The 21,737-nt window shown below is 40.8% G+C and overlaps 1 protein-coding gene across 1 annotated transcript; it reads right to left on the reverse strand.

The window, feature by feature from the left end:
- Positions 1-6,078: 6,078 nt before the first annotated feature.
- egln2 (egl-9 family hypoxia-inducible factor 2) lies at positions 6,079-19,649 on the reverse strand. Its single transcript, XM_085243465.1, has 6 exons — positions 19,375-19,649; positions 17,216-18,683; positions 9,259-9,378; positions 8,902-9,038; positions 8,005-8,072; positions 6,079-7,889 (listed from the first exon to the last, which is right to left on the reverse strand). Exons 2-6 carry the CDS (start codon positions 18,443-18,445, stop codon positions 7,837-7,839), a joined length of 1,608 nt encoding a protein of 535 aa, XP_085099591.1. The 5' UTR covers positions 18,446-18,683; positions 19,375-19,649; the 3' UTR covers positions 6,079-7,836.
- Between the last annotated feature and the right edge of the window lie 2,088 nt (positions 19,650-21,737).

A 21,737-nucleotide genomic window follows, 5' to 3' on the forward strand; every position in this document is an offset into this window, starting at 1 on the left:
CTTGAAAAGACTTGATATTTTACCCCAAATATAAAATTTAACATGCATATTATATAGAGATTGAAAATGTGACGTCATTCACGGGTAGAACCGCAAAGGATTCTGGGAACTCGTGGCAAGCGGTACTAGCGCACGCAGGCTTTCAATTGAAATCAGTTATACAGCGATAAAAAGAAACACAAAAATGTCAAGAAGCTGTTGTATTATTAACTGCAATAGCCGGTCGCATGACAGCCACGGGAAGCCGACGAGTAAAGAGATCGGTTGTTATCGGATTACGTCGTTGAAGAGAAATTGTTCGAGCCATGTTTCCGAAGTAACAAAGACGCGACGGATGGTCTGGATTGCAGCCATTCAAAGATCAAATATAACGTCCCAGAACACTCCAGCTCACAGGTTAGTCTGCTCCAAGCATTTACACGAAGGTCAGTGTCTTTTAGTACTTAATACGTCATTTTCATAACATAATTGGTGATATAGGTTACAAGCAAGTCTGGCGCTGAACAGAAATGGTCGCGCTATGCTCCTTTATTTATTGTGCATAAATAGTGAATTGTCCTGACACAATATTGTGTTTCGCTTCTGTTATTATGGTACATTGACAAAAACATATACTTTTATTCACAGGATAAAACAGTTTTTTGTATCACTAATTGTCCAGTACGATTACAGCATACAATATTATTGTCACTGCTACATTTCTGTGATGCTACCAGAAATTATTTCCACTACTAATTAATTACCGTTGAGCTCAAAGGTCCTATTAATAAACGGTTAACGAATGTGTATTTATGACGACGATTTGTGAGACTGGTAAACTTATGATACGTACGATGGTCTTTACTTTCTACACGGTGCATTTCAAGGTCCTGCACCCATCCGTCGGTAAACTGTACCTGGGCTTGTTGCAGTGACCGGAAGTTACTAAACTTCATGAGTGTGTGCACTCACTCCAAGAACCGTATGATTATAAATATGCATATAAATATGCTAAGATGAGATAGCTGACTTCATCTAACTAGCAAATGTTTTCCAGGCTACGTTGGTGATGCAGTTTTTTTTAATATGTATGATATTTTTGTCATGCGATTTTAAAGCCGGTCCTACAACCGCATCCAAGAATAACATGCAGCTTATCTCAGAACTGTCGGTGAAAATTATTCTTGGAGCTAGGTTTAATTGAGCTGCATTTTAAAGAGGTGCAATTTCACAATTTGTGTATATTTTCTAAGTTCACTATTTTGTCATGTGTTGAGAAAAACACAGATTTTAAAATTACATGGTCTAATATTTACATTTAGCATAACTGCAACATTATTTTTTCGTTTTTTTTTTTTAAAGACTCGAAAGGACTTGAAATTCAAAGTTTCAGACTTGTGACTTGACTCGGACTTTTACACCAGTGACTTGAGACTCGACTCTGACTTGCCTGACATTACTTGAGACTTGACTTGAGACTTGAGGATAAAGACTTGAGACTTACTTGAGACTTGCAAAACAATGACTTGGTCCCACCTCTGGCAGATTGTACATCTGTTACTAGACTGAACATGTGAAGTGTTGGTAAACCCGACAGAAAACGCTTAAATTTGTCAAAACTGTCAAATAATGTAGCACATGTGCAATGTTTTTACTATAAAGTGATCAGTTACAAGGTACTACTATGAATTATCCCTCACCCATGGCACAGATCGTTACTATAAATCCACTTTTACACACTTTTACAGTGTCATCACAAAGGCCAAAGTTTGTTTTAATCAGTACTACATATATCTGGGTGTGTTTGATCACAGCCAATACACTCCACCAAACAAAGGTGGCAGAGGAAAGGCGAAATTGTGAGAGAAGATTACATCAGGCCAAACTCCACATTGCGCCATTTACAGGGAGAGGTTGGCATCATGAAAACTTTGAATAGTAAGTGCTGACACCTAGTGGTTACACATTACATTACAACCAAGTAGACGGTTCGTCTGTGAAGGGAAATAAACCACAAGGTGGCACAATGTGACAGCAATAAACGTGTTTGCCACAAAGCTGTTGAAACACATGCTGTCACATTGTAAAATATACGCTTAAAAAGTTACTCTGGTTTATTTTGGTTTTGTTTTAACCCATGAGCAACCCCACCAGCAGATACAAATACTGTGGCAGTGCTGCAAGGAAAGCTATCTGTGCTAATTTGAAGATTTAGCAAATAAACAACAGAAAATACAAAACTCTGTGAACAAGCAAAATAGTTCAATTAGTTCATAGATCTTAGTTCATAGGTGTTGCTTTCTTCCCTCCCAGAAGTAATTGGGTGCATATAGATGACATAGATATCTAAGCTCAATCACTGCATGAGGAGGTGCTTATCTGGCTTCAGGACTTGATACGCTGCAAGATTTTAACAGAGTTTTCCCAAAGTCACTTCAGAAATTTTTCCAACGGTATGCTTTGTAACCTGAGATTCTAGACACGACAAGAAAGGTTTTGACTCAGGACTGCAATAAATCTTTACATTACTTGCTCTCCATAATGGCTCTCTCTCTCTCTGAAACCTATATTCTCTCTATATGCGCAATGAGTAAGAATATTAAAAACAACCAATCATCTACATCCAACAATAAGGTGCTGGCAAGGACAGTGCGGACATGTGGTTATATAGTATAAAGCACATTTTGTTGCAATTAATCAGAAAATTAGGGGTAGGGTTTAAATCTTTCCTTATCCAGTATCACACACATTCAGAAGGGACACTGTACAACAGTGAATTTAAAAATTTCAAACAACAAAAGTACAAATCATAGTTTAGGTGAGCCTCCAGGACTGTGTAGGAGGAAAGAGGAAACTGTAACAGTGCTTCCAAACAGAAACAAGAGCCATAAAAGTGCATTGTCTGAGCAAGTGTTTGGTTACATTTTACTATTCATTTTTGACATTTGTTCAAGATAATTTGGAAGAAACTAGGATCATAATAGCAGAGATTGTGAGATTGTACTACATTCATAAAATATTTTTATGTAAAAACATTGATAAGCACCGTGGATGGTTTCTCTGCCAACAGCAGGAGGTAGTTATGCCGGCAGTCTATTCAGATCACGTGGTTACACTGTCGTGAGGGCGATAACCGAAACGATCAAGATGACCTGTGTAAAATGTTGCTATTGTTTCCTTGCCTTCATTGTGTTTCTACAAATTGAGTTATCCGTGATCCTATCAGGTATCATGTCAATAGTGAAGCCCTAAAATCTGTCATGTGTTTTACACGTGACTATGATGAGCTAATGGAGCTGAAATGTCATCAAATAAAATCCAACTCTTTTAATCATACACCACAATACGTGCAACAGAATCTGACAACTTGCTGTCGTTTGGTCTGTTTGACACAGCTTAGATTCTAAGGGTATTAAATTCAAAATGATATTCTCACATGTTTGGGCTTTTTACATGAAAACTCACTAAAACATCAAAGGATATCAAAATCTAAAGGGATTAGCATCCCCTAATGTTCCGGCAACAGTGTGTTCCAGCTCTGTGAAGGGTACTCGGGATGTTAACAGAAGCTATTGCACTGAACAATGATAATGAATCTCATGACAATGAGAAAATAAAAAAGGTTAAGGTAGTTATCAGTCATCACTGTACTTGAAAGTACAGGCTGACAAAGGTTCTGTCTGATTTAAAAAACAGATTGGATTCAAGATGAGCTTGAACGTTTATATGAGTATTTTTAACAAAATATTTAAGGAAATGTCACTTCTTTGGTTTTTACACGTAAGCTTTTACAAAAATTTACTTAATCCTTGTAAAAAAAACCACTTATTTATCTCGTAATGTATAAATGACTGTGACCCTGAATGCACAATTTCACTAGTGTGAATGTAGAGATAGTCGGTATAAGATGTAAAGATTATTATGCACAATAGCTCAAGAACATTTAAAGCTGTATCATTGTTTTTTCCCCCTGTAATCAACTTTGAGCATCAATATCAATAGTTTCATTAGAAACGACGCAGAAATTTAACGGCTTTGAATCCCGAGTAACAAAAACAAGCACTGGAGGCTTGGATTTTCTTACATCTGTTTTCTGAGAAACTTTAAAAAGTGGATGGGGTAAGTTTTCATGGGTCATATCCCCATGTGGGGTAGATATCTGGTCTGAACATATTATGGCACATGAAAGTTCTAATTTATAACAACATTGTGATACCAACTTCATCGCTGCTCCCTTATTTCCCAAAGGGTTCACCGCAGCAAATGGATCCACACATTTCATACAGCACAGTTCCTCATCCAACCCTTCCATTTATCCAGGCTTGGACTGGAAATAGGAGTACCTTAGCTTGTGACCCCCTGAGGTTAAATTTGTTTCCTCCCAGCCTTAAACTGGGGTGAATGTCTTAGCCACTACATCATAGAGACACTTCTTTGTTCTCAAATTTCAAGGATTTGAAAAAAAAGTAAAGATGAGATCAGGCTCTGAGGAGGTCAGTCCATGGCTGATAGTGTTTTTCTATCATGGTACGTTTTTACACTATATTGGCAGTACAGTATTTGGCATTAAAATGCCAATCAATGTCATCAGTTGTGATAAGATCCCTAACACCATGGGCTAAAAATGCACCATGTTTTCTACTGACCTCCTCCATATATATACATATATTGACAAGGATTTGAACCAGAATCCAAATTTGGATTCATCTCTCCATTAGACCTGTTGCCACTGATTTTCTGTGTAATTTGGCAGATCTTAGGTCTTTTATTCTGATTCCCTCAATGAGCAGTACAAGGATTACCTGATGTGCCAGATGCATCTCTATGTCCTGTGTCAGATACTGCACACCATACCGAGATATCTCTAGGTTTTGGCTAAAAGTTGTTTGGAATTACACAAGGAATTACTCCTTTTCTGTTAACTTAAACTGTTTTATCATTAGATTCAACTGAGGAATTGGGAACAAATATGTTTTGTGACAGACTTTTAGAAAAACATGTCCTTAGGTTTGAAGAAAAAAAACCTGAAAGATCCTCAGAAATACTGGAGAGCTGTATTGCTCAAGTCCAAACTATAAATAAGGTAACAAGTGAGCGCACAGTGCTGCACGTAACTTTGGGGTTGTCTTGGACAATTCCCTGTCTTCAAACTGTTATGCCAGGAAGATAATTCATCTGTCACTTTTTCATCCAAGGAACCCTGATAAGTTAATGTGTGTTATTTCCAAGGCAGAGTTGGATCAAATTGTTCATGCTTTTATCTTTTCTTACTCAAATTATTTAAACTCTCAATTTAACCGTCTCAACAAATCATCTTTATACTGCCAACTGCCCAAAATGCAGCTGCACATCTTTTAACTGATTCAAGGGGAAGGCCTCATATCTCCCAAATTCTAAAATCTATTCACTGGCTTCCTGTCAGTTTCATATTAACTATTAAAGCTTTGAATTGTAACACACCCCAGTACATCGCACAGCTTTTATCGACCCACTCTTCCAACTGGTCCCTTAGGCCTTTGTTTGCTACTGCTGGTCCCATATAGTCACTTAAAACACATGGAGGTTGGGGTTTTGGGGTGGAGGCTCCCAAACCTTTTCACTAATTGTTCCCCTAATTTTGCTTCAGAAGGTTTTAAAAACAAACAAACAAAAAAAACTCTAGCTAAAGACACTTTGGGTAATCATATCTCTGGCCTTGTACCATTTAAGCATCCGTTTAGCCGTTTTTCTTCTATTTAAGGTTCTTTTGGTGTCAGGCACTTTGTAAAAGACGCTTTATAATAAACTTTAATTAGAGACGCTTGTTGGATCAGGCGTACCCTTAACAACTTGCCTATGAACATTTAAATCTGCAACACTGAGCCTGCTAGTTAGGATTTTTTATTATGAATCATAAGGACCGACACGTTATCGGTTTCCTGATGCTCTCTGTGTAAAGACAGATACTCACTTTGGTGAACTGGCCTTGGAACATTGTGTGCAACATTGAAAAAAGAGCTTGACATTTTATTTTAATATAAGCACACATTTATACGATATTTGGAGATCAAGTCACTTGTTATAGTCACAATGCTTTACAAAGTTCACATGAGATTACTGCATTGGAAAACATGTTTATTTAAAAATGTACTGGAAGATGCTCTCTCATCTAAGATGAAGAGAAAGCAAGTTAAACTACAATTCAGGTTAGAATTTTTTTTCTCCCCCGCCCAGTAGATCAATTACAATTTTCGTGTACAAAACAGAAACATTTTAATTAAATACATTTTTTTTAAAAAGACAGCTTCCATTCTTTCTCATTGTTTTAGTTTCTATTGCATTTGAATGAATCATATTATACACAGCATAAAGTCATTAATCTACATTTGTAATCATGTTTTCCCCCTCTATCATTCACGCATGGCAATTTTAAACAATAAAGTGCTTTTTTTTTTTTTTTTATTAAAAAAAAAAAAAAACAACCTTCTCTTCAATCAATCTAAGATACACTGAGAGAATACCTGCAGCCCTCTTCAAGACACTGGAATCTGACGGACACGTGCACATTTACACACAAATACTCAATCCCACACACGAGTAGGCAATATTTTCACCTGGCTGTTTGTTCATTTATACAGTGTATGTTTACTCTGTGCTTTGTATATGAAAAGGTCTCGAGCACACAGACTGACTGAGATTAATCGTTCTGTTAATTACTGCTAAGTTTAACTTAGACATCTGATTCTTTTTGCTATCCATCTTTTGTTTTTGTGTGCCTCTTTTTTTTTTTTTTAAGGGGGTGGGTAGATTTGTTCAACAGCATCCACACTGACGGTAACTTGTTGTTTCCATTTTGTTAAGAACAGTTAAGAATCAAGCTGGATCTGCACACACACACACACACACACACACACACACACACACACACTTTCTTCAAACCCTGTATTGTCCACTGTCAGTGAACATCTTGCCTCTTGTCTCATATGTGAGCTGTGAATTTCAGTCATTTACAGAGGACTCTCCATCAAGTATGTAGAACAGCTTTACTTCTTGAAAATCTGTTACACACACACACACACACATTGTATCTACTAAAGATTAAAAAAAAAAAAAGAAAAAAAAAAAAAGAGGTTCATGCTGGATTTGTGTTTTTACTGCACTAACATTTTGAGAGGCTGTTGCAAAAGAGCCCACACGTTATGAACCCTACATAGTGTGCTATACAGTGTCAAACTATGGTGTAGAGCTGTCCCCATGCAAGACTTAGTCCTTCAGCCAGGACCGAATGAGTGCCACGGCGCGGCTGTCCACTGCATCGTGGCTGACAGCCACTCTTTGCGTTGTCATGGCCCATTTCTTTTGTCTTGCCCACATCATGAGACAAGGGCACTGTCTTACAGTCGAGAGGGAGCAAAGAATCTCATGGCATTGATTTCTACTGTGCTTCCATTGATTTACCACTTTTGCTCTTTGTGTTTCGCTTGGGAAAAAAATACACGAGAGTAGAGTAAAAACGTTGATATCTCAATACACCGCTGATAACTGAACAGGCAAAAACTGCAATAATGTTTTTCAGCTTGCTGTGTTCATAGGCGATTCAGTGAGAAGCTCGAGTAATTTTCCTTCTTCTTCTGCCACGACGTGCAAATATGACCTTTGCCATACAATCCTGCTCGCTGTGCTCTACGTTTCAGCAGCCCGGTCATAGGGCAGCAAAAATATTACATCACAAGCTGTGATGTGACTCTGACAGCCGACACTTGAAGAGCTGCGGTGATGAATAGCTTAACGGCATCTCTCTTAATGATCACAATGTCCATTAACAGTTAAGGAAGGCACGTAATGCTCTGAGAGTGCTCTCCAGTCACTAGATGAGATTTATATCCTGCTGTTTTGAGTGACAGGCACTTGAACACCTTTCTGTCCTGTTGCTATGGATGCAAGAACAGAAAAGGCATATTAATCGTCATGCAGCAACAAATTACACCAAATGAAACAAGAAGTAACGCTGCTCACAACCAAGAAGAGTAAAAACAGAAAACTCACCCAATCGGTATTTCTCTTTAGCCTCTGCTCTCTCTTTGGCATCAAAGTACCAGACTGTGATGGCATAGCTGCAAGAGACAAAAAGGCTGAAATAAGAATAAAAGCTCATCTTTTTATGGACAAAGAACTATGGCTCAAAAAGGGGGGGAAAAAAAGAAGAAGAAAAAGAGACATTGTCGGTGAATTTTATAAATTGATAAAGCAGGAACACAATGGTCGTAACAGTCACAATGTCACAAAAGAAACAAATAAAAACTAAAGTCGACCAGGCCGCAGACGTCACAGGCAGCATAGGGTTAATTCTTGCTGTTTCTCATCTCTCCTGTGGGGCTGTATTGTTTATTCCTGTCTCTCATGTCTTTGCCTTTCCAGCACGAGTCCTGCAATCGAACCTTCCTCCCCACTCCCTCCCACCGACCTCCTCAGGAAACACATATTTCCTGCCTCCGGCCCCACCTCGCCCCCCAGCAGTCAAGACGCAGAGGAGAGGAGATGGGAGAGTAAAAGGCTACGTGCCACGTGACCTTGTAAACATGCAAACGCTTACGTCGGTCTGTAAAGTGGGTCCGAATTATCTCGTGTGAGCATCAAGGAAACTTCAACCCATGTGAAACCCAGTTTTCTATACACACACGTAATCAACTGTAGAAAGACACCGACAATGACCACGCTGAAGTAAAATGAGAATAGAGAGAGGGGAGCGAAGGGAAAATATAAATGTAATCTTTTTTTAACCTGCTGGAATAGTTTTGATAAAAACATATATTGGTTTCTGCACAAAAAGCCTAAACTGTATGTTAATTATGATGTACTTATAGAACTGAGCAACAGAAGACAGTTAGCTGCCAATAACCCATTGCATGATTTTACATGAATTAATGTGCACGTGTTACTAACCGAGTTGAGTAGGCTGGCCTAACTTCATGTGGGTTCCTGCGGTCAGACCAGAAGATGAGCAGCCGGTCGAAGAGAGGTTCAACTTTGGCTACCACATTTTTGCCTTCAGGATAGATCTGCAGCAACCCACCTTGTTTCTACAAACAAGACAAATGCATAACAGAAACAGAAATACTTATTTCCAAAGTACATAATGCGAATCCCTGAGGGTTTACCCGGGTTACCAAATACAAAATAATAATAATAATAATAATAATAATAATAATGCAATAACATTAGATGCACATATAAACTAATGATGATTAACTTGTTTTTCTCATTTCAACTGAGTGAAACAAATAGTGGAAAAAAATGTACCTTGGCATCCCAGTTCTTGTTAAGATAGTAGATACAGGTGATGCACCGTCCATCACCGTTAGGGTTGTCAATGTGGCGCACGTACCCTGCCCCGTTACCTGGGTAACAGGCAACCATGGCCTAAAAACAGAAGAAATGGGATCATTAGTTATAACTTGATACACCATTATAACAAAAAACACAGAGTTAACTTTTGATTTTTATTCTTCAGCCATATTTGTAACGTAGAGGCAGGACTGTTTGAAAGGTCGGCCACTAGCAGAAGATACGAGTGATGCAGTGCAGGAATGATGCAGCTACCCTCCTCCTCATCTCCTGCTCTAATCATCTCTCACATTTGGCTTTTCGAACCCTCTGCAGTAAACCACACCACCATATCTATCTATCTATCTATCTATCTATACACATATACACACACACGAGAGCTATTTGAATATTTAATATTTTCCATAGTGTTATTAAGTGGGCAGCGCAGTAAAGCAAAGAAATATGTCAGAGTTCAGCAAAGAAACGATCTGCAAACAATGGTTTCACGCTGGTATTTCCCCTGCTTGACGTCTGAGAGTTGGAGGCTGTGAAGCAGGAGAGCACTGCTTTCTCTGGGGAGACAGAGGGAACTGAGACCTGCGTGAAAAGTCCTTCGTTCAATGCGCATTCCAGACGAGGGCCACTACAGGGCCACGTGGCTGTAGGCTAAAAAATAGAGCTGTGCCAAAATATGATACATACAAGGCTGTGTGACATATTCTTCAGATTAACTGGGGCATATTTGTGCTTCAGTAACTTTCCAAACTGTCTCCTCTGGCTTTAAGTCTCCTCAATATATGAAAAATCTATAGCTGATTCACTTACTCACTGACATCAGCTTTTGCTAGCGGAGATTGTGGCTGATGCATTTGGCAGCATGTAAAGTAACGATTTCATTATTATCTCTCCAGGTTGACAACAGAAGAAGATACTGTCATTGTCTTGACTTATACTGTTCTGCATGGGAAGCAAAGCTTACAATACGAGTCAGCGCATCACTTTAGCTCAGCTGAGCAATACTATTATTCATTGCTAACAGCTTCTGCAATGCCGCAGTATTGATTTAACTCAGCTGATGCTATCGTTTAAGTTCTTGTACTACAGTGTGCAACTTGTACCCTTAGGAAATGAAAGCCTGCTCACATAGATTTCTAAGACAAACACACCTGCCCTAGTGTTGTTTGTGAAACTCAAAAGTGACTGTAACACTTTGTGGAGGAGAGCTTTGATGCATGCTTTCCTGCTCCTCTTGCTGGGCTTCATAGAAAAGTGAGCTTGATTGTGTGACTCTGCTTGGCAACAATTGTCTGCTCTCATTACTGACCAGTGCTCAGAGTTAGCGCTCATTAACCTCTAGACCTCTTCTTCTCGACTCAGACTGCCAAACGGTGTCCATGTCAAAATGAGCAGACTAATTGTACAAAATGAAAAACGGATATTTGGGTGTGTTGCTTATGATCATCAGAAGTGTCGCTTTACTTAGAATTTATTTCAACAGAGTCCCTACAATAATACAGAAAAAGCTCCCAACAATCAGATGACCCCTATGAGCAAGTACTCGATGACAGTGGGAAGAGAAAAAAAAAAAACAACAACAACAACAACACCCTTTTACAAATTTCCAGGAGAACCAGGCACTCTCTTGGGTTATTTTGACTTTGATGTCAAGGTCACCAGGATTAGAACTCGTCTTGAGATTTCTATTAGATGTACCAATGGCATTGTTTTCAAAACCATACGTCGCCTTGTTCGTGAGTTATTGCATTCACAAGATATTTTTATTTTTATTTTTTAAGAAAACCTGACCTCTGACCTTGAGATCGAGATCAGTGAGATTCAAACCTGTCCGAGATTTTTAGTAGATAGACCTAAAGTATCTATTTGAAAATCTTAGGTGACTTCCTTTTTTAGTTATTGCATTTACAATATTTTCAGAAAAATATGACCTCTGACTCTTTGGGGTTGAGGTCACTGATATTCAAACTTATCCATGACGTGCAGTAGACATACTTATGGCATCAGTATAAGCTCCTATGACGCCTCTAATTCTGTGAATTCTATCGCAGTCATAAACTAAGTTGTCCAAACCACCCATCCAGTGAAGTGACAATAGCCCGTCAGCCTTTTACGGCTGAGGAGTGTAAAAAAAAAAAGAAAAAGTTTGCCTTATAATTGGTCATTTTCAGCTTTTTTTGAACAACTGATCGTTTGTTTTGATGTGCTAACCCTTAGGACCTCTACTTGTTGACTTGGCAACATCTTCATGCCAAACAGTGACAAGAAGAAGAAAATACCAGACAGGAGTCTACTTTTAGCACCCTGTCAAGTTCACATATTACCTTCTGCTGCTGACCTTGTACCACAGTGATAACAGCTGATCGGTCTTGTGGGGGTACGTGCCCTTTTGTGCAGACAAGAAGCTGCTCTGTTGTGCAAAGGATAAATATGCACTCTGTCATTAAACAGACAGCAAACTGTATAAAGGTATACTTTGGTTTTGACTTAATTCAAAAAGGAAACTATTCAGGTTTAGAATACTTATGAGTATAATTTTTATAAGTAGTTTTATTTTAATGGCAGCTATCTTTGAAGCAGAGTGGATTCTGGTTGGCAGTTTGTGATCATCTGAATCGCAGCTATTGAGAACGGGAAAATGGCATACCAGACATTTTGATACTCAATGACAAATTTGATTTTTTTAACAATGAGTGTAAATATTTTGGGTGTGCATGTATTCGAGGAAGTATGGTTTCCCCCATAAATGCCCACAAACTGTCTTAACAGCTGTAATTAACCACAATTAACATGTGATATGCCGCATCAGGCACCTCAGGCCTAGCCCTGAAGCATAAACACATTAAACACACACTGATACACTGTGGCTATCAAAGCGTACACAAGAAGGGTATATAATTTAGAAGATGAGTTATTGTTTTATTTTATTATTATTTTTTACTTTAAACCTACCTGAGGTGAAAAAAAAAAGTTTTCTAACACAACGATAGTATTCAAATAAGTTTCATATACATCCACATTGCATCAGTCTACACCTGTCAGTTGCAAAGACACCCACAGACACACAATACTCGGTCAGCTAAACAGCACAAATTGATCCTATCTGTCATTTCTGGCCCTCCTCACCTCCTCATCTCTCCCCTCAGTAAGTTCAAGTCTAACTTGCACCAACCACATGCCTGCCCGGGACCAGCATTAATGCTCTAATGGCAGCTCTGGGTAGATACCCAGGTGACGGGCAGGCAGGCAGAACAAGCTGTTCTGGAGGAGAACAAAAATAAACTCCAATGCCACATGCATATTCAGATAAAGGGAATTATGGTGGAGGTGGGGGGTGGGGCTGGGTGAGGGGGTGGCTGAACAAATACAGGCATTGCCGTTTGCCAAGGTGATCGAGTAAAAGAGAGGGAAGGCATTTTTATGCGTGTGACGCACAGCAGCGAAAATGTTGCAAGTTGACTGTGATGACTCCAAACGCTAAGGAGAATTTCAGAAACAAAAAGTTTTCAGTCTGGGTTTTGGTGGTAGTTATGTTTCTATAAACATTTCAGGATTCGTTAACCTTCAAGTAAACTGTTTTAAAATCCTCTTTGAGTCATATTACTCATCTGCTGCAACAGATATAGACTGCACAGATCGGTTACTCCTTACGGTTGCAAACATTACTATTTTAAAGTCCCCTGCGGATCCCACAAGCCTTGTGCATGTCTCCCAAACTCTATGCTATGAAAACATAAGAGAAGTGTGTTAGCAGGCCAAAAGAAGTCCTCAATCTCCACCACATTTTGCCGTGTGGCAGCCCTGAGCCCTTTCGGATGAATGGAAAACGTGAATCAAAGTCAACAAGTCCTTGATGGTGAATGTTTTGGAGCTGCTCAAGGACTCTTCGGTAAAACAAATCTTTTTCAATTCCACAGTTGAGACCTGCTGAGTCACTAACTGTCAAGCAGCACAGTATTTTTGCTCCATTTTCAAAACTGATTACTCAGAAGCAGCCGGGAGAGCAGGAGATTTCATATAAGGCAGAAAAAGAGATTATTAATTTCTTCCAAATTGAGAATGAGATAAGAGCCCGGGTGAATAAAACGGAATAAGGCTGAACTGCTCTGCCACTCCCAGCTCATATCTCTGCCGTCCTTCCAGTTTGATGTCACGGCCCGCTGCTTAGCCAGATTCGCATCTAGTTTGCTGCTCATATAAGCTGAAGGATGGTTTTAGAGTGTGTGAGAAGGGGTGTGACTTGGACTAGGTGAGTTCAAACAATAACTCTATAATTGTTCCCTAGAAGCATATCGTAACCAGCAATACTGTGATCCAAGTGAGTGTCACTCTCCCATTCAAGAATAGCCAATATCTGCTAACATGCCCAGGCTCTGGATTCACTGCAACTCTGTGAGTGTTTTGAAAGAGGCGGTAGACCCCTCTTTCCCTCGCCTAATTAAAAAAAAAAAAAAAAATTTGTCATTAAGGTTACAAAATGTGAGCCTCTAAAGCTGAATCACATCAACACAGCACTATCGCATTTGGAGACATTGCCGCATGACAAGATACAAATGGTTAGAAACACAATCAAATTCAAATATAATAAACAGCCTCTAGTGTTAACAGTATATTACTCGGGGTTGTGTGAACATAACACAAAGGAAACCAAAAAAAAAAAAAAAAATGGTGAGATCATAGGCTGTGCCCTTATGAGTCAGTCACACTATAGCCACAGTTGCACTCATTATGTATGAGTCAGCCCTGAATATTAGCCTAAGCAACACAGTCAAACGACTATTTCTGTAGGTGTTAGCATTTGCATGTACACGATACACTATTTCTTTTTTTTAAATAAAAAATTAGCAGCTCCACATATTATGCACCAAGCCTGGGTCCTTTAGAGTAGTGGACCTTGCATAACATCACATTAAGATGCATTCAAAATGATAGGCGAGCGTCCTTATAAACACCAACTTGTCATCAAAGGGAAACCAAATGTTAACTGTTAAAACTAAAATCTGGTTCTATTTACCATAGATTATCTGAAAGGAAATTAAATTGATTTAAAAACTGAAAATCCAACCATTCATCCATCCATGCTAGGAACTCAGTGACTAGCCTGCGTGTTAGTATATGACTTCTGGCTCCTGCCTGCACGGTGGCACTGCTGAGCTCTAGGAGGGGCATCTAAGGACACTTTACTGCAGAAGACAGACAGTCCTAATATGCCAAGCTTCTGCTGCATCGCCCTTTCTCGCTTACTCATCACTGTCTTCCCTTTACCCCCTGATCCACTGCACGTTCACATCTCCTCTAACCCATCCCTTATCTTTGAGACTTTCCCAGTATCACCTTGGGTCATGTAAACTACATTACCATTCCTTTTGTTAACACTATAATCCTTGCCTTCCCCCCCCCACCCACGTTCTCACAGGCAGCGAAACCAGCCTTCTGCTGACTAACAGTAGACAGGCTTGGGGGAAAAAAGTGCTACTTACTGCTGGTGCGGCATTATTTTGGGCATTGCCAGGCCCTCTTTTTCCTCTCCTCATCTCTTTCATACACAATGCGCAGCTCTACTCTGTATGGGCCTGTTACCAAGGTAACGGCAGGGAAATATTTTGCCCAAGTAGCAAATAAGGGGCTTGATAAAACGGGAAAGGAGAAAGGGAGTAAAGGACATGGGAAATGAAAATGTGGAGAAAAGGAAAAGACGAGAAGAAGAGCAGAACACCAAGAAGAAGGAAAAAATACAAGTGCACTCTGGACAATGAGACGAGAGGACGTACCCCACAGTACCCACACGGTGCCCCTTCCATGTATCTGTATTCTGTACTGCCTCTTTTCCTTTCCTTATCACTTCCTCTTTCTTTCATGCTCACTCCACAATTGCACCTATTGCAATGCTGTCTCTCGCACTAATCCACACAAACACCCCGTCAGGACATTTTGTACTATGCGGCACGGACCTTTTCCTTTTATTTTTATGCACCAAGAGCGCACAATGTGATTTTGGCCTGGGAACAACTGCCGCTTAGGTCTCGAACATTTTCACCAAGGGGTCACTCGGTTTGTTATCCCATCTAAGAGAGAATAGATGACCAAGTAGGTAAAAGTTAACACAATACATTGTGAAGGATGTATTATCCTTCACAATAAAACAGTGGGATCTAATAATCAACCAAGATTGACTCACTGTCCTCCTAATTTCATGGCACTGCAGAAACTGGAATCAGCACATTTTACATTTACAGCGTTAAAGTTCTGCATTGAAGATTTGCATACTGTTTCCAGGGTTAAGTGTTTGCTCTTTTGTTGTTGTTGTTTTCAAGATCGAAGTAACACCTTCGATGCGTTATTGACTTCAAAGATAAATCCACTTCTGTCATGAAAGTAAGCTGCAGCTTAAAGTGTCAAAAGATAAAGAGTGTTTTCTAATGTGAGACAGGCTACACGGCAGAATGCCATTCAACAGCAATGCACAAGACCTTACTGTTACTGTTTTTGCACTCTGAAGTGCAGGGATGGGGGTAATTGTGGAAAACTGGGCATGTGTTACCCTTACACAGCTCTGCTCAGGCATTATGTTAAAGTGGCTTCACTTTACTGAAGCAGCGCTGTCGGCCCAAGTCTAAGGGAGCAAAGGCGGCTGCAGTGAGATAAGCACAACAGACCTCGTTTAAACACAGTCTCAAGCTGACGTAAATGGTAAGACATGCATTTAGGGCAGGGTGCTATGTGCAGTTGAGCAGAGTTAGCAAGGTTGTGAAGGAAGCACTATGGAAATAGAGGTGAAAAAAAGAATATCCATCCATCCATGTTTTATTATGTCAAACAACAAAACAGTTGTTTGACATGGTTTCAAGCAACTTTTTACATCTGTGTGTTGTATTTTGCATAGACATAAAGATAAATGCTGGCTAATTTGCTACACCGCTGCAAAGACTTGTGTGGTTGCCAGCTTGCAGGCAACAGCTTTCCAATGCGGAGCACTAATGTGTCTATTTTTTCAGATCAGATCACATTTGGTCAACATCAAGAGCCATCCTGGACGTCTTTTCCACATAAAACAGGTTGCGCATTTCAACAGGAGTAAAAAAAACAAAAAAAACAAAGGGAAAAAACCCCCAGCCCAGACTGGCGTGTAAAACACAGACAGGGGGGAGAGCATACAGTGCCCCTAACAGATATACACAGAGATAAACACATGGAAAAAGACTAACAAAGTTCAATTCTTTTTTTTTCTTTGCTCTTCTACAATGTTTTTCCCAAACTATTGGGGAAGTATTTTGTAATTTTGGGGCTCATTCCTGAGGGCCGCACTCTGATAATTGTGCACTGTGTCTGAAAAATATCAATGGAAAAACTGGGTCACGTAGTGATGCTAAAGTAAAATAAGGGGGAAAAAAATGCTGCTCACGTGGCATGAGATATAAGATAAGGGAAATGAAAACAAACACTCCTCTGCCATGCCTGTGCCATGTTTGTGTGGGTCAAAGTGATGATAGAAAATTCTGGCAGAGATAAAGCGATGGCAGGAGGAGATACAGCCCCGAGTTTGTTTTCTTCTTCTTTAGGGTGCCAGAGGTATGAAGGCAGGGACTAGGACGGGGAGATAAACTTCGGCAGGCCTAAACCTAGTGCGAGTAGGACTGCAGCCCCTCCCTCTCGCATGTGCCACAAACACAGGGCTCATCTTGACATCCTATCAGCAGGAGCCCTGCGCACTCTCCCCATGTGGTGCGATGGTGTGTGTTTGCCTACCCACATGTCGGCATTATAGAAGGTAAAGCAGGGCAGACAAGACAGCCTAGCACAATTTGAATGAGGTCAGACTGACGCTCTACTCTGGCATCCTTTATTGTCCTCCGTTTTCTCTGGCACGTTTCTTTTAAAACCTCTCACCCGCACCCCCCTCCCCCACTCCTCTCACCTTAGTGCGTCCGTTGATGACACAGTTCCCAAGCTGTCCATTGGCAGAGCTGTACATGACGGCCTCATCTATGTGAGCCATCAGCACTCCAATGTTCTCGCACCCGGGCTCTTTCCCCTCCACCCAGGCGATCTGGTCGCCCCTGATGTTAAGGGAGGGAATGTTCTTCTGGCTCACCAGCTGCCCACCGAGAAACTTCCCATTCTGATTTAGAGTCTCCACCTCTTCCAGGACTCTGTCGCCCAGCTGGGAGCCCAGGAAGTTGTCCTTTACACAAATCCCATAATACGTCATGCAAGGGACGATGTACTGCTTGGCTATGCGCTCTGCTGACCAGCCAGTCCCTGCAGGAAGTGGTGGGTTACGGGCAGCATGTACCCCGGGTGTAGCTGAAAGGCCTGAAGAAGCCACCTTACTGTGCCCACTGTGCTGATTATTATGAGGGGCAGCGTGGGTTAAGGAAGCCAACTGGTTGGAATGGGAACTGTTGCCACAGTTGACAGCAACTGAGAGAGGGGCGACTGCTCGAGCCACTCTGCTGGTTTCTGTGGATTTGATTGCAACGCCTCCCTCTACCAACCTTCTCCGCTTCCAGTCTGAGTCCCCTGAAGCGAATACTGGGTCCATAGAACCTCCTGGTCCAGGTGACCCCACGCTCTGGCTGTTAACAGTCTCTGGCCCAATCTCCCGATTCTCCCCACATCTCTTTTTCTGCTGTTGTGCCTGTCTGGTTTTTAAGTCACCATTGAGTCTCCGCATTACTGACGGGTGCTTCTCATGAGCAGTCCAGTCCCCGTTCTCCATCAGGCAGGCTCTGCTGGTGAGGGGGTACCCGGGGCCCTCCGTTTGCCCCTCCACCCCCGTTACTTGGGCAGGGTAACCATTTGGCGTCTGAGCCAAAACGCCTGAGTGGTTGCCCTCTACAGTTGCAGAAGGCGACACCACCCCGCCGTTGTAGAGCGGCACGCCGGTTTTGCATTGCTTCGTTGGGGTGGTGATTCCCGGGGAGTCAGTCTGAGAGGCTAGATCCGCGAGCAACTCCGCCGCGGTTGGACTGCCGACCGGCGCCGCACATAAGCCATTAAGCCCCATGTCCGTCCGGTGCGTGTGGTGAATCTCTGTCGGTCCGCTGACAAACTGCCTGCTGTTCGCTCCTCTGTCCTGCTTGTGTGAAACTGCGACGGATCCGCGGGCTGGGTTTACAAGGTCCGTCTGTTCCAAACTCTCCATTTCATCTCGTCATCTGCTGGATGCGCACGTACTTCACGTCCTCGACTCATTTTCTAGCTGAGCCGCTGCTGCTCTCTCTGGGGGAGAAGATCCCTGGCGCAACCGATGGAAGTTTCATGACTAAGTCCTCCTCTGCTGCCTTTGATTCCTCCCATTTCTCCGGTTTAAATACTCTGAAGCAGCGTGTTTGTTTGTCACCGTGTCTTATATATACATTCTGGGAGTGTGTTGGGCATTTCTGTGAAGAGCAAAACGATACACTTTAGACCTATTAATAGCACAGTGCAGACCACCTGTCACAGCGAGCTGATGTAAATAATTCCTAATATTTATGTGGTGCAACAAACTCCTAGTTTGGGCTATATATGCGGTATATAGGCCTACTCGTAGTATTTTTTAAGTGGGAGCAAGAAAACAGTGCAGCCTATACATTTTTAAAAATACAATCCTAAGCATATGCTATCAGTGTAAAGAAAATGAAAAAATGTGCAGGCTAATATTTACTGCAGCTTTATACCCAGATTTTAGTCATTACAAAGAAGGAAGGTCAAAACAAGTCACTTTTACACACAGTTGGGCTATACCACCTTGACAATGGACACGAAAATAATAAAAATATAATATAGGATAAAATGAGCACTATAAAAGGAGCTTTCAATATAAGCTTCGACATCGTGAAGTGTATTAAATTTTGACGAAACCCCAATTAAATTATTTATATTTCGTCTTTGTCTGCCATTCATTACCAACTTAGCAGCACCACTATTGTTAAGTGCCCCTTGAAAAAAAGAGTGAAAGACTAAACCGGTTTATTGAACGCCATTAAAAAAGAAAAACGTCCCACAGAGTATTAAATAAGTTAAATATGCAGGTTATGGGGTCTAAAAGCGTTGAAATTTCTCGCCGGGAAAGCACAATCCACTGCTTACCTACGGCAGCCTACAGCAATGCAAATCCTCGGCGAGCGTACGTGACAGGCTGAGAGTACGCATGTTATTTCCGGGATTGTCTAGCTCGTGCGTCCGTCCCATCCAATTTTCTTGTCGGTTATAAATAATATCCAGGTGGCGAGGGCAGCCAACGGCGGCCTGACACATTAAACCGGGCGGAGGGGCGAAAAGAGGAGCCCGGAGATCCGCCAGGCGCCCTCAAAACACCCAAAAAAAGCGCTCCCCGTTGTGTCGGTGAGCGCCCCCAGTTTGTGTCTGCCTCCCCCCACCCCTACTCTCTTTCGCCTCCTCCCACAGCTCTCTCTCTCTCTGTGTGTGTCTCGCTCCAACTGCCGTTTACATGCATGCAGGCCGGCCATGTGACTACTTGCTACTATAGCCGACCTACAGCAGCAATAACATAAACCGCCCGTGAGAGGAAAGAAAAATACTATAGAAAATAATGCGTTTATGTTATTCAAAGATTTTAATATTTATTTAAACAATACCAGAATGTTGAAAAGTTGACTCGAAAGTATAAAAACGTAGGATAAATATCAGACAAATATCTTTACACTGTACTGGTCGGGGGCAAATATTCACAAAATAACGCTGGAATATTTAATCTGCAAAACTGAATATCCGTCTATCAATACGTGATTTTTCTGGTTTACATAATTATTAAAATGATAACCTGCATGCGTTTGAAGCAGAAGAATCAAAATGCATGCAATTTGTAAATCAAGTACTTAGATAGATACTATGCATATTACACAGATGCTGGCTTTATAGTTTTCTGCAAATGCCCACGTCTTATATACTGATATAAAACATCATAAAAACATCAATATAAGCTCAGCTGATGCCGCAGCAGCTCAGCATCTGTAGAGCAGGGGTGTCAACACAAGGCCAAGGCCGGCACACATTTGAACCGAGTCCTCTGGACAGCTTTGGGAAAGTTTCAAAACAGATAAAGACCTCCTCCATGGCTATTCATAGTACACTAACACACTTAATAGTTAAACATTAATATAACATTTTATAATTATCATTATTGTTTTACAGTTGGTAACATAAATAAATAAATAAATAAATAAATAAATAAATAAATAAATAAATAAATAACAACTGGAAGTCTGGGCAATAACATAAATAACATTTATTTCTTACAATCTAAGCCCAGATCATTGAAGAGACTGAAGGGTTATGCTGCCAGATTTCATTTATTTATTACAGCAGCATTATCATGTACAAAAACAGAGACTGCATGTTGAAACTGCACTTCTTTTGCTTATGTTTAGATATCATACTGCTAAACGTGTGGTTAAACGTCTTTACACTGAGAGAAAGAGAAGTTTCACTGGTTCAGCCCTCCTAAGATAGAAGTCAAATGATGTGACATCCCTGCTATAGAGTTTATAATAATTTGGAAATGTAAGATGTTAAGGGAAAGAAAAAAAAACTATTCAAACCTACCTGGCTCTGTGTAAAAACATAACTACCTTCTTGTTAAATCATTGATTAACTGTGATTAGGCCCATTAATGAGAATCTGATTTCAATTTTAATAGCCTCATCAAGCCCGATTCCCACCAGACATGGTGAATCAAGAAATCACTTAAATAGAAGCTGTCTGACAAAGCTGAGTAGCCTAAAAGATGTCAAAAAATGACACATCATGCCACAATCGAAACAAAAACCTGTGAAACCTAGTCATTGACATCTCTCATTCTGGAAAAGGTTACAGAGTCTTTTCTAAGGCTTCAGTGAACCACAGCACAGCACATTATTTTCAAAAAGTTGGAATAGTGGTGAACTTTCCTGGGAGTGGCCAGCCTACCATACAGAAGGTCACAGAAGAACCCAAAACAACATGTAAAGGCCTCACTTCTCTCGGTAAAGGTCAATGTTCACGAGTCAAAAATAAGAAAGAGGCTGAGCAAAAACAGCATCTGTGGAAGAGTTCTAAGGAGAAAGCCACTGCAGACCAAAATGAACACAAAAGGCTCATCTTGCATTTGCCAATGCCTTCTCGATCCCCAAGGGCTTTGGGGAAAATCTTCTGTGGGCTGATGAGACAAAGATAGAACTTTTTGGAAGGTTTGAGTCTCGTCTTGTCTGGCATAAAATGAACACAATATTTCACGAACATCACACCATTCCACAGTCAAACACACTCAAAACCAATTGTTAGAGAGAGGTAAGTTTGGATAGCGGTTTTCCCTTAAATAATGAAGTTATTATTCAAAAAACAAATTTTGTATTTACTCAGGTTATTTTGGTCTATCATTAACATGGTTTGATGATGTGAAACATGTAAGTGGGACAAATATGCCAAAAAACAAAGAAATCAGGGACGGTGCA

The sequence above is a fragment of the Mchenga conophoros genome, linkage group LG14 (genome assembly GCF_057382185.1).
Source record: "Mchenga conophoros isolate Kocher_MC1m ecotype Shallow Benthic linkage group LG14, M_conophoros_male_GT1.1, whole genome shotgun sequence".
Classification (NCBI taxonomy): domain Eukaryota; kingdom Metazoa; phylum Chordata; class Actinopteri; order Cichliformes; family Cichlidae; genus Mchenga; species Mchenga conophoros.

Excerpts from the sequence above, each read along its gene's own strand:
- egln2 (XM_085243465.1), bottom strand. The coding sequence starts at position 18,445 with ATGGAGAGTTTGGAACAGACGGACCTTGTAAACCCAGCCCGCGGATCC. Across the intron at positions 9,379-17,215 it reads TCATCAACGGACGCACTAAG|GCCATGGTTGCCTGTTACCC; the intron begins GTGAGAGGAGTG and ends TTCTGTTTTTAG. Across the intron at positions 7,890-8,004 it reads TAAAGAGAAATACCGATTGG|CAACAGGACAGAAAGGTGTT; the intron begins GTGAGTTTTCTG and ends TTGCATCCATAG.